The sequence below is a fragment of the Salvelinus alpinus genome, chromosome 1, assembly GCF_045679555.1.
Source record: "Salvelinus alpinus chromosome 1, SLU_Salpinus.1, whole genome shotgun sequence".
Lineage (NCBI taxonomy): Eukaryota > Metazoa > Chordata > Actinopteri > Salmoniformes > Salmonidae > Salvelinus > Salvelinus alpinus.
Genome location: NC_092086.1, coordinates 43,402,011 through 43,416,576, shown reverse-complemented (window position 1 = coordinate 43,416,576; position 14,566 = coordinate 43,402,011). Strand labels below are relative to the sequence as shown.

The 14,566-nt window shown below is 45.1% G+C and overlaps 2 protein-coding genes across 9 annotated transcripts in view; one reads left to right on the top strand and one right to left on the bottom strand.

Annotated features, from left to right (window-relative positions):
* Positions 1-760: 760 nt before the first annotated feature.
* Positions 761-4,269, bottom strand: LOC139576939 (putative nuclease HARBI1). Of its 6 annotated transcripts, XM_071403611.1 has the most exons (11): positions 4,112-4,269; positions 3,750-3,820; positions 3,486-3,662; positions 3,334-3,395; positions 3,165-3,251; positions 3,036-3,077; positions 2,784-2,967; positions 2,669-2,704; positions 2,021-2,570; positions 1,628-1,739; positions 761-1,533 (listed from the first exon to the last, which is right to left on the bottom strand). In XM_071403611.1, the coding sequence occupies exons 1-7, from the start codon at positions 4,267-4,269 to the stop codon at positions 2,821-2,823; spliced, it is 744 nt and encodes a 247-aa protein (XP_071259712.1). In that variant the 3' UTR covers positions 761-1,533; positions 1,628-1,739; positions 2,021-2,570; positions 2,669-2,704; positions 2,784-2,820. The 6 variants fall into 6 exon arrangements, with proteins under 6 accessions (XP_071259712.1, XP_071259701.1, XP_071259692.1 ...); XM_071403600.1 differs by having other exon boundaries at positions 1,836-2,704; XM_071403591.1 differs by having other exon boundaries at positions 2,021-2,704.
* A 1,158-nt stretch (positions 4,270-5,427) lies between these two features.
* The window catches only part of LOC139576924 (trinucleotide repeat-containing gene 6B protein-like), a 28,414-nt gene continuing 19,275 nt past the window's right edge, over positions 5,428-14,566 (top strand). For 2 of the 3 annotated variants that reach the window (XM_071403542.1, XM_071403534.1), the window contains exons 1-8: positions 5,428-6,022; positions 7,591-7,678; positions 7,947-7,968; positions 9,924-10,283; positions 10,430-13,120; positions 13,207-13,362; positions 13,458-13,642; positions 13,771-13,833. In XM_071403542.1, coding sequence (XP_071259643.1) covers positions 7,622-7,678; positions 7,947-7,968; positions 9,924-10,283; positions 10,430-13,120; positions 13,207-13,362; positions 13,458-13,642; positions 13,771-13,833 — 3,534 coding nt within the window. In that variant the 5' untranslated portion in view covers positions 5,428-6,022; positions 7,591-7,621. The remainder of the gene's footprint in view (positions 6,023-7,590; positions 7,679-7,946; positions 7,969-9,923; positions 10,284-10,429; positions 13,121-13,206; positions 13,363-13,457; positions 13,643-13,770; positions 13,834-14,566) is intronic. The other variant, XM_071403550.1, reaches the window with a different exon arrangement.

The following is a 14,566-nucleotide window of genomic DNA, read 5'->3' as shown; positions in this document are numbered from 1 at the left end:
AAAACATATTTTTTTGCAGAGCAGCCCAGAGCTGGGGCCTGTTGCACAAAACTAGGATAAGGGATTAAGCCAGGATATCTTGGTGATCCTGGCTCAATTGATCCGTAATCCGGTTGCACTAAAGATGGATAGGGGGCAGGAGGATATGTTATGGTATAAATTACCATGGAGATTTATTCTGTGGAGCTAGCCTGCTCCAGACCAGGCTAAATTCCAGGATCTATTTAATCTCATCCCTAATGTCAGTCAGCAGTCACCACAAATGGAAACCAATAGTTATTTCACTGCTCACTATACATTGTTATCACATATAGCTAGACCCACTGTTATTATTTAAACGTTTGTGATCATTAATTTCAATGATTTTGGATAAAAAATGATTTTTAGATGATGTTGCTATCATTAGATAATTTACAGTTTCCCATAGACTATAAGGCTATATATAAAATGATAGAATATTAGGGCCACAGAGGGGAAAAAAACACAAGTCATAATATTGTAACCAGTTGTTTTAAAGGAGGACAGTTGTTAAAATGACAGATGTGGGGCATTTCGTGAAATTGTACTTCAGTATGGTTTCATAAACAAAGACATGCTGATGTGCCAGAATATTAAGTATCACATTGTCATAAGTATCAAAACTGTAAAAACAATATGTAGCTTTTCTGCAGAAAGAACCAGCCTCATAAATTTATGACTTTATCCTTTTTCTTCAGTGTGGCCCTAGTACTCTGTCATATAAACAAATACACATTCCATATGAATATAAAAACACAATGTGTAACATTATGTTCCTTTATTGAATAAGGACAAAACAAAGCAGGTAAACCATCAGCTCCTTTCGAAACTGAAGTCACAGTGACTCTACAAGATGGAAAGCACAGAATCCAAGCATATTATACAAAATTATACATACACATTCAAAGGTCTGTATATAACACACCCTGCATGTCTGCACACTAAAATAAATGCAGGACAAATCCATACACATCAACTGAACAGACAAATGAATGGATGCAGTAGCCTCCCTGCAGCCTTGTATTACACACAGTATACCGCACAAACATCATAAGAGGCCAAATTCGTCAAAAAACGAACCCAAAAAAAACCAAATTCCTCTGCCACCGCAGGACATATTTAACCAAAATTGAAAGCACACATACTAACTAAAATAATTCAACACATATTGGTCCCTCAGCAGCCGACCACTGTCGTCATCAGGGAAGATTGCCGGATTGTCCCAGTCCATGGCTGGTGGCACTCTGGGGGCCCTCTCCTTCCTCAGGCAGGCCACATTGTGGAGGACAGCACAAGCCACAGTAATATCACATGCCCTAACAGGGCTGACCCTTAATTTGTGAAGGCAGTGAAAGCGTGCCTTCAGGAGGCCAAAGGTCATTTCAACTCTGGCCCTGGTCCTGGCATGGGCATGGTTGTAGGCCTGCTGTGCTTCCTGGGGGTCTGTGAAAGGTGTCAGGAGAAAAGGCTGGCAGCCATACCCCCTGTCTCCCAGCAACACACCAGAGAATTCACCTGTCAACACAAAATCTCATCATTACTACCTCATAAACACAGTGATATTCTTGACACAGCCATGATGGTTATAAATAGGGGTTGTGTGGCTTACCTTGTGATAGGCACTGATAGATTTCAGAGGCCCGAAAGATTCTGGAGTCATGGACTGAGCCAGGCCATTTTGCCACAACATTGCTGATCACACAGTCAGCATTGCAGACCATCTGAAATCATAAGATGAAGAATATTACACCAATCAATGCACATCACTGGCAATGCAGAGTGTTCGTCAATGGACAATATCAAAAAGTTATGTTCACCTGAACATTAATGCTGTGAAAGGATTTCCTATTCACAAAATCGGCCTCATGGGCACCTGAGGGGGCTTTTATCCTTATGTGTGTGCAGTCCACTGCACCAATGACATTGGGGAAACCTGTCACACAAAGTAATGAGTATCCTACTATGTGTTAACAGTTGTCCTGTAATTTGTAGATCCTCTTACCTGCAATCCTATAGAACTCCTCTTTGATGTCACAGAGTCTTCTGTGGCCAGGGAAGGAGATGAAGACATCTGCTAATGCTTTGATAGCCAGACACACACTCCTTATTGTGCGGCAAATTGTGGCCTTGTTCAGCTGTTCTGCATCCCCCACTGAGTACAGGAAGGCTCCACTAGCAAAAAAGCGCAAGGCCACACAAACCATTTGCTCCACACTCAGTGCATGGCTCCGTGCAGTGCTTAATCCTGGGACCCAGTAGTCTGCATAGATACCTGATGCCATCTGCAGAAAACCTGTATCTTTCATATAGATGGTCATCAGGGAAGGCCAGTGGGTCCAACCGGTCCCTGAAGACCCTTTCTCGCCTGAAGGCTCTCCTCAGCACAAGTGCTTCTTCATCCACCACATCTCGCACGAATGGGCATGCCATTGTCAGAGCAGAAAGGAACACACAATTTTGGGCCTTCATATAGGCTAGTGGCCACACCTGGTGCTGGGGGGGTGGGCAAAAGAGGGCGATGCCTTATAACGATGACTTGGTTGTACTGATTGCTGGGAAAATAAAAAAAACCTTAGAAAGATGCCACCGTCCTGTGTGCTCACAATAAGAGCTCATATGTCATGGCTCACTTGACTTTACGAGAATATACCTAATTTTTATTTTGAACTGTGTCATCTTCTTGGAGCTGGGGGAGGAAAGAAAAATAATGATTAATACATTTGTGTTACAGTTAGCATACAGTGTACATTGAAGGCATATCTCACCTCCCTCTCAAGTTTTTTTATTTCAAGGTCCAGTTTCCTAATTGTCCTCTTTTTTATTTCGGACTCCAGTGCAAGATTTTCCATCTTTTTCCATCTTTTTCTTCTTGTACTGAATGTCTATGTCTGCCAGTTCTATTTGGCGCCTGAGGTGGTTGCCATACAACTTTCTGATAGCTTGTGAGCTCTGTGAACACAATACAATTAGCGCAGCTGGAATTTGGCAGGATGTGGTGTCCTTTTATTAATACGCACTATGTTGCCAGGCTGGTTTTCCCACTGTATAGCATCTGGGTCCTGTAAAAGAAATTAGATTTTTTGATTTTGATGAGGACTCCTCACCATTGTAGAGTAAATAGTACTTTCACAGTCTTAACATGATACCTCATGCCTTCTGGAATCCAGAGAGATGGTCTCCTCCTCATCATCGTCTCCATCATGTGCTGTTGCTGCTGCACTGGGGCCTTCACCCTATCACATTTAATCGGATTCATATTGAAGCTAGTAGACAAGACATGCCAGGCCTACAGTATGCCTTTGATGGAGTACTCACTGGATCAGCATCGTCTGGTGCTTGTGCTGGTGGCTCTAACAGGAACACAGTGCTGCCAGACACTGCAAGGCAATAGGTAAACCAAAGTCAGACAGTCCAAATTGATTCAATATGAATGTGGTTGTATCCCATGTAGAGATGGAAGGACATACCTTGAATGAAGCGGGTGGCATCTTGGGAGGAACCTATGCTCGTCTCTTTCCCCCCAGGGATCCCCTCTAAGACGGGCCTGCCTTTATTTAGCTCCAAGGCCATGTCCTCTGCTGGGGTAAGGTCAGCCTTTGGTGACCCACCACCCGTGCCTTGTCTGTGGGTATTCTTTTTCACTGCTAAAACAGTACAGACAATGTGTGAGCAGGCACCTTCTGGGTACAATATATGCTTGTGCTTTGTTAAATATTAGTCAGGGACCATACCATTCTGCAGAATGTTCTTGTATTTGATTTTGACCTGCTGCCATGTCCGTTTTGGCCCGTTCATGTTTAATCTACACACACACACACACACACACACACATTTAATGGAGTCACACTGCAAAAAATTACTTGGTATTTTTGTCTTGTTTTCAGTAAAAATATCAAAAAATGTATCATAGCTTTATACAGTGTGATGGAGTTACTTTACACAATTTCACTCATATCTGCAGTGCATTTCAATTAAAAATTTAACCGTTTCATAATTACAGTACAACTGCATTTTTGGAGATGTGAATTAAATATTTGAATTGTAATTGTGATGTTTCAGCGGAGCGGTGAGTGTGTAATTGTGCACTACTTACGCATTCAGGCGGTCTGCAATACTTTGCCACGCTTTTTCTCTTTGCTTTATCACTGTGGCGGTGTTGCCTTTCTTCTTAATTATATCTTTTACCTCCTCGTATGCCTCCATGAGGATTTGTGCTTCCGACGGGGAAAGGTACGCGGCTCTAGTTGCCATGGTAAATCAGTTAATCTGTGATCTGTGGCGGGGTCTATTTGAGTGAGCCGTGAGCGCGCACCTATCCAGGATTGGTTTCACCTGGCTTAATGAATCCGTGTCTGCTCATCCTGGCTTGGTCTTTGTGCAACCAATTAAGCCTGGACGCACATGTTTTGGCTTCATTGAGCTCAGCTGAGTCATTTATCCCGGATGTCTTAATTCTACTTTTGTGCAACAGGCCCCTGTTGTGAAGGAAGTTGTCAAGAAAGTGTGTTTGTGTATATCTAAGACTGGCCCCCATCTACTGTCAACCAATCAACCTTCCACTCAATTTGACCTCTGCATGCCTCTGGAGACTCCGTAATTGCGTCACACCATCCTTACGGTGCCTCAGACCACATTTTCGGAATAAGCGTGGTGATACGGCAGAGATATAATAATGCCGAGGTCAAAACAACTAGGAACTCGGAAAAATACGAGGTCAAATCATGACGTCAGTGATCTTAAGGCTAGAAAGTCGGAGCTCTAGAAAGAGGCCCGAGTTCACGAGATGGAATTCCGAGTTGGATGACCGTTCAAATCGATTTGCCCGTCGGAGCTCGTTTTTCCGAGTTCCCAGTTGTTTCCAACGGACTGAAGTCGGAAGTAGGAGATTTCCGAGTTACCAGTTTTATTTGAACATCGTATAACTTAATACATTTTTCATTAATTTTGACGTTTTTGCTTAGGAGATTTTAGTCGCGCGATTTTGCATTTGACTATGATATTTGGTGCAGTATTTCTCAAGTGACGTGCCTAGTTTCTCTTTGAGACTGCACATCATTGAAGTATCCCTACTGTTGACCAATCGCCGACGAGGGGGCGTAGACTTCATCGACCGACTTCCGCTTGCCTCTAGAGAAAAATGGTGTGCCCGAACTGCTGAAAAAAAACATGCCGAAGTCCAAAACAAACAAAAACGTCACAAAATGTCATCATAATATATTCACGAACTGTTCCGTCTGGGATGCATGCGGACGCCACTAGGCAACAAAAGAGAAAAACAACAACATGCTGGAAATGTTACATAACAAAGAGGGTATAAATAAGCAGTCAAATGAGGCTGGGATTTTGACCTCAGTCGTATGATACAGATAATACATTGTGTTCTGGAAAAGGTATGATAAAGAGAAGAGGGGGAATGCATTGATTATACTTATTATTATCTCATTCAGGTGCTGACTGTAAACCAAAAATGAGAACGGACTAGGTTATTGATGAGTTTTTTGCAATATCTAAGTTCACTGAGTTATGGTAGAGGTTGTTCAGGTTCCACTGTCTAGTTATGGTTCTGTACTGTTGCTTTGGCTTACAATTTTTTCTACCAAACTCGAGAAGTGTCATCCCTGATAACCTGGCTAATTGGATGTAAATGACGTCACGCTTGGGCGAGAATACGCCCCCTTGCTGCAGAGTGCAGATATCCATTCAGCCCCCCTCCCTCTGGTCAACAACACAAGCTGCACAGAAAAGCAAAATGGCCGATAGTAAACGAACCGACCTCACAGCGCTTTGCAACCACCAAGAGGTTATGCATGTGTAGTTTACAGCGAAAACTACATTCGTACGAAAGGATATACGTTAACTGAATTTCTCGATTGTTAACATTTCGCCTTTTGGTGATGTTATTTCTTATTTGGTTTAGCCTTGAACTACCGTTAGATTGCTAAACTAGCTTTAGCTAAATAGGTCTGCAAGAATTTCTCAAAGTACTTTATGTTTGATTCCTGAGGTGAGTAACTAAAACATTATTTCACACGATGTAACGTTAAGTTGTTCATTACAATGTTGTAAAATGTGTGCTATTTTTTTCTATCCATGTTAAGTTATAAGCGACAGCTAGCTAACGTCAGTCAGCTAAGTTAGCTACAGAGAACGTCACTGAAGTTTTATCGTAGCTTCTTTGGCCTTGTCAGTCACTTCAGTCCAAAAACGACAGTTGATTGTACAGACAAGTCATACTATGAAGCAGTATTATTGTCTTGTGTGTATGCATGAATAATTTGTGAAACACAATCAATTCAATTAACATTGCTATTAACTATTTTCGATTACCACGGAGTACTCAACTAATCAACAGTATATATGTGTGGCCGATATGTATGTTTTTTTTTTTTTTTAACTATGTATGGAGCTTAGCTATGTGAGGTGGTTAGCAAGCCGGCAGCTGTACGTCGTGTTCCCTACTAGGCTTTACCTTTTGAGCGGCAGTTAACGACGTCAAAGTCGTTCGCACGAAAGCGCTATCTTACAGCTAGTTCATGTCAATACTATTTTAACAATTTAGCTAGATAGGTTAACACACGTTTGTATCGTTGCGTGACTTTATTCTCGCGGAGTCTGTTTCGTCCGTTTTTTAAATATTTTTAAGTTTACGGTCACCGGGTGTCCAGCTTGGGGCTACTCTGTACTCGAGCTCGAGGCTGGAATAGGCCGTTGCAAACGTCAGAGCGATACCACCAGGCAAGCTTCTGCTAGCTGATTTGTATTAAGTGGCACTAGCTAGCATAATGTAACGTTAGCTATTATGGGAATTGTTTTTTATTAAATGCCGCGTATAGATCCACATATCAAATTTTAACTAGTCATTAAATAGTTCTAGTAAAAACGAACATTAGATAGTTCTTAATCTGACAATTTTGAGCGGCTTAATTTGACTGCTGGCCTTAAATTGTATTTACAGAATAGACTACTACTTCGCAATTTGGACAAGCTCTTGTCCAAATTGCCAAAATGCCTCCCATAGCGCAAACTTGCTTTGTTTACGTTTCCCATACATACACTCAAAAGACCCCACATTTTCAGCTTACTAGCGTTTTCAGTGGAGCGCTTTTGTAAAGCCGAGTCAAACGGGGACTAAAACGAAATGCCACCCCGTGATACCTGACCCATCTAGCTCGCTCTATCCTGCACACACTCAACTTCTCGCCATCTCTACTAGCTCGCTAGGCCTTGACCTACGTGACAATGAAATATTTCTACCAGCAAACGGGTTCTTTTATCTAACAGTCAGGTACTGCCCAGTCTTACATTTCCTCTCTGTTGATGTGCATGTATTACATGTTGTTTGGAGTTGTAATCCTTTGCTTGAAAATGAATCATTCAGGGTGGCTACCACAGATTGTTGCCAAGGTTGTGTCTGCTTAATTCTATAGTTCTGACAATATTAACTAATTGTGTAAGTTCATTTTAATAAACTGTTGATAAAACGTTTTTAGGCAAGTCGCAGCAAATGTATGTAACTTCATGTTGATGCCTATCGCCCAATATCAATGCCCACATCCATTTAAATGTGCCCAGATAGGAGAATCAGGAAAGGGAACAGCAGTTCATGGAAGACAAGAAAAAGAAGAAAGAGGATAAAAAGAAAAGGGAAGCTTCCCAGAAGGTATATAATATCCACTTTTCATCTGGAAATTAGGCCTACATAATTCAGAGTGCTCTGGTATGTTCCTCAAAACAGAGTTGTCTGGTGTTTGATCCAGGTTCATGGCCCATTGAAAGTCAGAGCCACACTGTTCCGTCTGTGTTTGTCGTGACAGCAATAATGATTTACTTGGCCTGCGCACCATAGTTGCTTGTGGTATTATCACTTGACATTCGTTACAAAAATGTGTTGGCTGTTTTATGGCACTGACGGTCTTCTATACTTTCAGGTGACTGAACAAAAAGTCAAAGGTACGTTTTTTTGTTGTTGTAGTCCTGTATATACAGTACCAGTCAAAAGTTTGGACACCTACTCATTCAAGGGTTTTTATTTATTTTTCTAAATTGTAGAATAATAGTGAAGACGTCAAAACGCTGAAATAACTCATGGAATCATTTAGTAATCAAAGTGTTAAACAAATCAGAATATAATTTATATTTTAGATTCTTCAAAGTAGCCACCCTTTGCATCTGACAGCTTTGCACACTTGACATTCTCTCAACCAGCTTCACCTGAAATGCTTTTGCAACAGTCTTGAAGGAGTTCCCACATATGCTAAGCACTTGTTGGCTGCTTTTCCTTCACTCTGCGGTCCAACTCATCTCAAACCATCCCAATTGGGTAGAGGTCAGGTGATTGTGGAGGGCAGATCATCTGATGCAGCACTTCATCACTCTTCGTCTTGGTCAAATAGCCCTTACACAGCCTGGAGGTGTGTTTTGGGTCATTGTCCTGTTAAAAAACAAAAGATAGTCCCACTAAGCGCAAACCAGATGGGATTGTGTTTTGCTGTGGTAGCCATGCTGGTTAAGTGTGCCTTGAATTAGAAATAAATCAACGTCACCAGCAAAGCACCATCACATCACCACCTCCATGATGCACGGTGGGAACCACGCATGTGGAGATCATCCGTTCACCTACTCTGCGTCTTACGAAGCCACGGCAGTTGGAACCAAAAATCTCAAATTTGGACTCCAGACCAAAGGACAGATTTCCACCGGTCTGTCTATTGCTCGTGTTTCTTGGCCCAAGCAAGTCTCTTCTTGTTGGTGTCCTTTAGTAGTTTAATTAAAAAATATATATATATTCATTATTATTTAACTAGGCAAGTCAGTTAAGAACAAATTCTCATTTACAATGACTGCCTAACCCGGACGACACTGGGCCAATTGTGCGCTGGTTTCTTTGCAGCAATTCGACCATGAAGGCCGGATTCACACAGTCTCCTCCTATTTGGGCTGCAATCTGAGGTACAGTTAACTCTAATGAAATTATTCTCTGCAGCAGAGGTAACGCTGGCAGTCCTCAATAGAGCCAGTTTCATCATAGCGCTTGATCGTTTTTGACTGCACTTAAACGTTCTTAATGTTCCTTATTGACTAACCTTCATGTCTTAAAGTAACAGTGGACTGTCATTTCTCTTTGCTTATTTGAACTGTTCTTGCCATAATTTGGACTTGGTCTTTTACCAAATAGGGCTATCTTCTGTATACCACCCCTACCTTGTCACAACTGATTGGCTCAAATGTATTAAGAAGTTAAGAAATTCCACAAAATAACTTAACAAGACACACCTATTAATTTACATTAATTTCAGGTCACTACCTCATGAAGCTGGTTGAGAGAATTCCATGATAGCTTTGCGCAAAGGGTGGCTACTTCGGCGTCAGGTAGCCTAGTGGTTTGACTAGTAACCGGAAGGTTGCAAGATTGAATATCCGGGCTGACAAGGTAAAAATCTGTTCTGCCCCCGAACAAGGCAGTTAACCCACTGTTCCTAGGCCGTCATTGAAAATAAGAATTTGTTCTTAACTGACTTGCCTAGTTAAATTAAAAGGTTAAAAAAAAACTTAGAATCGCCAATATAAAAATATATAAATTATTTTTTTGTTTCTACATGATCCCATGTGTTTATTTTATAGTTTTGATGCCTTCACTGTTATTCTACAATGTAGATAATAGTAAAAATAAAGAAAAACCCTGGAATGAGTAGATACACTTGTAAGTCGCGTCTGCTAAATGACTTAAATGTAAATGTCCATACTTTTGACTGCTACTGTACATCTGTAACACCCCTTCCTTTCATCAAACAAGATAATGATGAGAGGAAATAGCCAAGTTTATATTATGTTACATAACATTATGATTAGGATCCATTCCAGCTTTAACTTTATTGACTTGGTTCATTTGTTTCATTTTCCTTAAGTGCCAGAATCAACCAAGGCCAGCTCCACGCAGTCACTAGCCACTCCTGGCTCTGTGTCTCCCAGCCCTGGCCCCACTCCACCACCGTCCCCCTGCCCTGCAGCTGGGTTCGCTGTTCCTCCGGGTGGGAACAATGCAAACCGGGCGGCTGTGGCCAACGGACAGCCCCCCACCGGAACTCAGCGCTATATGCCCAGAGAGGTGCCCCCAAGATTCCGCTACCAGCAGGACCACAAAGTGCTTCTGAAGAGGGGCCAGCCACCACTGTCCTGCATGCTGCTGGGGGGAGGCAGCGGTAGGGGAGACGCACCCCCTCTTTCACAGGGAGATGCCCCCAATGCAACCACATCTGGATCCACAGGTGGGTCAACATTGAAATGAAAGGATGTGGTTTGGATCTGAAGTCAGCATTAAATTGAATATTCGTCCAAGTGTAATTAACATGCTGTTTTAACCTTCTTAACACGGTCCTGAAGTTAACAAAGTATGTTTGCTTATTATCTACAGATCCCAATCTGGGTTCACCTTCTCCTTCACCCCCTCACTCCTCACCCTCATCTTCAGTCGCTGCTTCTTCAACTTATGCAAATTCCACATGGGGGTTGGGCTCTGGCAGCCAGCCCCCTTCTCAGGGCTGGGAGAAGGTGATAGTGGATGGGAGTGACCTTGAAGAGTGGCCCAGCATTGTGGGTGGGGATAGAGTGGGTACCGAGGGAGCAGAGCTGGATGTCCCCAACAACAGCAGTGCCTCACGGACTGACAAATGCACCCAACAGCATCTGAGGACAGGAGGAGCAAGAGCTGGGAGTTCAGACAGTCCCTCCCCACCCCACTCTTCCCCCTCGTCACTCACTGAATGTGTCCTGTCTGGTGTCGTGTGGGGCTCTTCCAGTCAGCCTGGAATTGGAGTGGCCGCAGCAGCAACAGCAGAGGGGCCAGTGCTCAACAATTCCAAAGTCTCCTTTCTTCCTGGGACTCAGGAGAGCCCTCTTAGTGTGAACAGTGGGATTCCTGGTGCCAACTTCAACCCTTCAGCCTGGCCTGCCCTTGTGCAGGATGGAACGAGAGGGGTTGGTGCAGCTACCACCGAAGCTGTGCCCTCATCCATCACAACATCCTTCTCTGCCAGTACCACCCATACTCATCCACTCTCCTCTGTGAATCAAGCTAGCCATCAGCACCAACTCCATGAAATGCCTGCCAGGGATGGAGAACATCTCCATGGGGACTGGGGGGGCTTGGGGCCGGAGCTTGGAGAAGGACCAAATCAAGGAGGCAGAGACCTTGTGGACAGTGAGGTTGTTGGAGGGAGCGAGCATCTCTCTGCCTCGTCATCCTCCTCCACAACCTCTTCCTCTTCATGGAGAGCCTTGCCTCCCCCCTCTAACCTCAACACAGGTGCCTCTAAGACTGACGTGTGGAACAGAGTAGGGGGAGATGCAGCTCAGGGGGAGGAGGCAAATGTGTGGGGCTTCGGCAGCCAAGGTGAGAAAGCTGGGTTGGCAGGAGATGAGGAATGGGTCAGGGGAAATGATGTTAGCTCAAATACCCCAGTGGTATCTCAGGGAGCATGGGATGGGGCTACAGAGGAGGGTTGGGGCGGTACACAGGGATCGACAGATGTCAGGGGTTCCAGCAACCCAGCAATAGGAAGTAGCGGTGGAGGCGAGAGTAGCAGCAGCAGTGGAGGTAGCGGTGGTGGTGGTGGCGGCATATCCCAGGATTCTGCCTCACCAACATTTGCTACTATGACAACAGCTTGGGACAATCAGAAAGGGGTTGATGCTATGGGGGAATGGGCAGGTCAAGGTGGCAGAGGAAGTGGAGACCCCTCATCCTCCAGTGGAGGAGGGTCCAGGGCTGGGAGTCACAATCGGCACCAGGAGCATTCCCGCCACCGCTCCAGCAACCCACCCCCCAACCCTGAAGTGGCCTTACAGAGCGTGCTCAGCCGGTCGGACCTGGATCCCAGGGTGCTGTCCAACACCGGATGGGGGCAGATCCACGTACAGCAGAATGTGGCCTGGGACCTGGATACAGGAGCAGCCAGTCAAAATGAGGGAAGCAGTTCCCCTGCTTTTCCATCTCAGGCTGTTAATTCTACTGGTCGGGCATCTACTTACCCCGCAAGCAACAGCACAATGACTACTGATCCATCTGCTGGGGCCCATATGCCTACTACGAACACTGGTCCTGGCCCTGTATCTTCAAAGGGCGGCTGGGATGACGAGTCAAATTGTGCTCCACCATCCAACATGCGGAATTCTACTGCCTCCAGGATGCCAGTGGAAGATATTGATGGCAGCCAGGGAAAGACGAGTGGAGCCTGGGGCGACGTCAGTACTTCAGAGAGCCATGGCAAAGGCTGGGGCAGTGAGGAGCAGGAGGGAAGAGACCGCAGAGGGGGCGGAGGAAGTAACTGGAGAGATTTCGGAGAACAGGGTGGCGGAAGAGGGAGTGGCTGGGGAGGTGGTCAGGAGGAGAAGGGGACTGCAGGGGGTTGGAAAGAGATGGGTAGGGAGGGAGGTGGATGGGGACAAAAAGGGGGAGGCAACTGGGCGCAGCGTGAACCCAAGACAGGCAATGGAGGCTGGGGGGAAGGGAGGGGCAGAGGTGGAGGCAACACGGACAAAGGATCTTGGGGTAACATAGATGAGGGAGGCCAACAGAGGAGTTGGGGAAGTGGAGGTGACATGGGCGGCAAACCGCACCAGGACTGGTGCGTGAAGCCGCATTCACCACAGATACCAAACAGCCAAGCGGCAACACTGAAATCCCCAAATCAACAGCAACACCAATCACAGACCCAACAGCCACCAGGAGGCTTGGGCAGGTCAGGAGGTCCTCCCACCCAGAATCAGAACCAAAACTCGGGCTGGACTGCTGGCCCCATCCCTCAGATCCCTGTTGGGCCTGCTGAGGCCCCTGAGCTCAGCGGGTGGGAGGAGCCCTCCCCTCAGTCCATCAGCCGCAAGATGGAGATTGACGATGGCACTTCAGCCTGGGGCGATCCCACCTGCTACAACAGCAAGAATGTGAACCTGTGGGATAAAAACAGTGCCCCCTCTGGTCAGCCACCGCCTCTTCAAGGCAAAACTCAACAGGGTCCACCGACATCCGTACAACAGCCACCACCAAGGAGACAGCCTGCGATCCCAGCTAACCGGGACTCAAACCCTGGCAATGCACCTGGATTGGGTAAGCTATGCCCGATTTATTCCTTCGAAGGCTAACAACTTGCATTTCTGGCAGATTCTTTAATCTGATCTTCTCTGTATTACCAGGCCCAGGTATGTGGGGAGGGGGTGGCAACCTCATTGGACAATCTGTGGATAATGGCACTGCTTCCTGGGGGCAGACTTCTGATCCACCATCTGGCTGGGGAGACCCAGATAACTCAAGCAAAACTGCTGGTTGGGGAAACCCCTCATCTAAATCTGGTAAGACACTTCAAGGAGTTTTCATTGTAAGGCAAATGTGTTGTTGGTTGTTACTCCTTAGGACATTGCATGACCAATATTTGCATATCCCATAGGTTCAAAGTCAGTGCAAGAGAGCTGGGGCAAAGGAGAGGGCCCAGTTCCAGCCTCTCGACACTCCAGTTGGGATGAGGAGGAGGACGTTGGTGGAGTTTGGAACAGCACAGGCTCACAGACCAGCAGCAACTACAACTCTGGTGGCTGGGGGCAAGGCCCTGGGGGAAAAAGAGGCAACATCAAGGTATTTTTGTGATTAGGGTCTGCTTGCTCAATTTTGTTTTTGTATCCTAAACTGTGGAACTGAAAGACATCTTTCTGATTGAGGGAATATGTTTAGCTACATTGCATGTTTCTGTTTGTTCCCTAAAGGGTGGAGGTGGAGACAACTGGATGAACCCAATGACACGACAATTCCAAAATATGGGACTCATGGTAAGCCCTATTAATTATCGGAAGAAAGGATGGTGACATTTTCTGTTGAAGGGTAGGTAGCATAAACGTAACCACATGTAAAATATGGATTTGCATTAGAATACTCATCAAAAGTCCCAATACGAAGTTGCACCTCACTTTTAAATTTATTACATAAAACTGATCGGAATGCTGGAAAAAATATTTGCGGGGTGTGACATATTGGAGGACCTGGCAAGTCAGTCTATTCCCTATAATGCAAGCCCTCTGCCTATTGGCTACATAGCTTTATTCAAGCCTGTCTCAAAATACAACACTGCCCCTTTAAGACAAATAAGCTCTTTACCTGACTCGTCTTTTAAAGGTGTCTAGAAATGTACATGTTTTGTGCTATTGTAGGAAGCAATCACTCCCCTATTACTGACTACAAATGATCTATAACTGGGCTAATAACTGACTTGTCTAGTTAAATAAGGGATAAAAAAAATATTAACAAATGTGCACATGACTACATGAGTACCCTTATCCTACTCCTCCTCTGGTGATGTAGAGGTTAATCCAGGCCCTGCAGTGCCTAGCTCCACTCCCATTCCCCAGGCCCTCATTTGTTGACTTCTGCAACCGTAAAAGCCTTGGTTTCATGCATGTTAACATTAGAAGCCTCCTCCCTAAGTTTGTTTTATTCACTGCTTTAGCACACTCTGCAACCCGGATGTCCTAGCTGTGTCTGAATCCTGGCTTAGGAAGGCCACCA

Bases quoted from the DNA above. Each gene is read 5' to 3' on its own strand.
- LOC139576939 (XM_071403582.1), bottom strand. From the start codon at position 2,336: ATGACCATCTATATGAAAGATACAGGTTTTCTGCAGATGGCATCAGGT. The intron at 1,952-2,020 runs GTAAGAGGATCT...TTTGTGTGACAG, and splicing joins GGAGTTCTATAGGATTGCAG to GTTTCCCCAATGTCATTGGT. The intron at 1,740-1,835 runs GTGAACATAACT...TTATGATTTCAG, and splicing joins TTCACAGCATTAATGTTCAG to ATGGTCTGCAATGCTGACTG.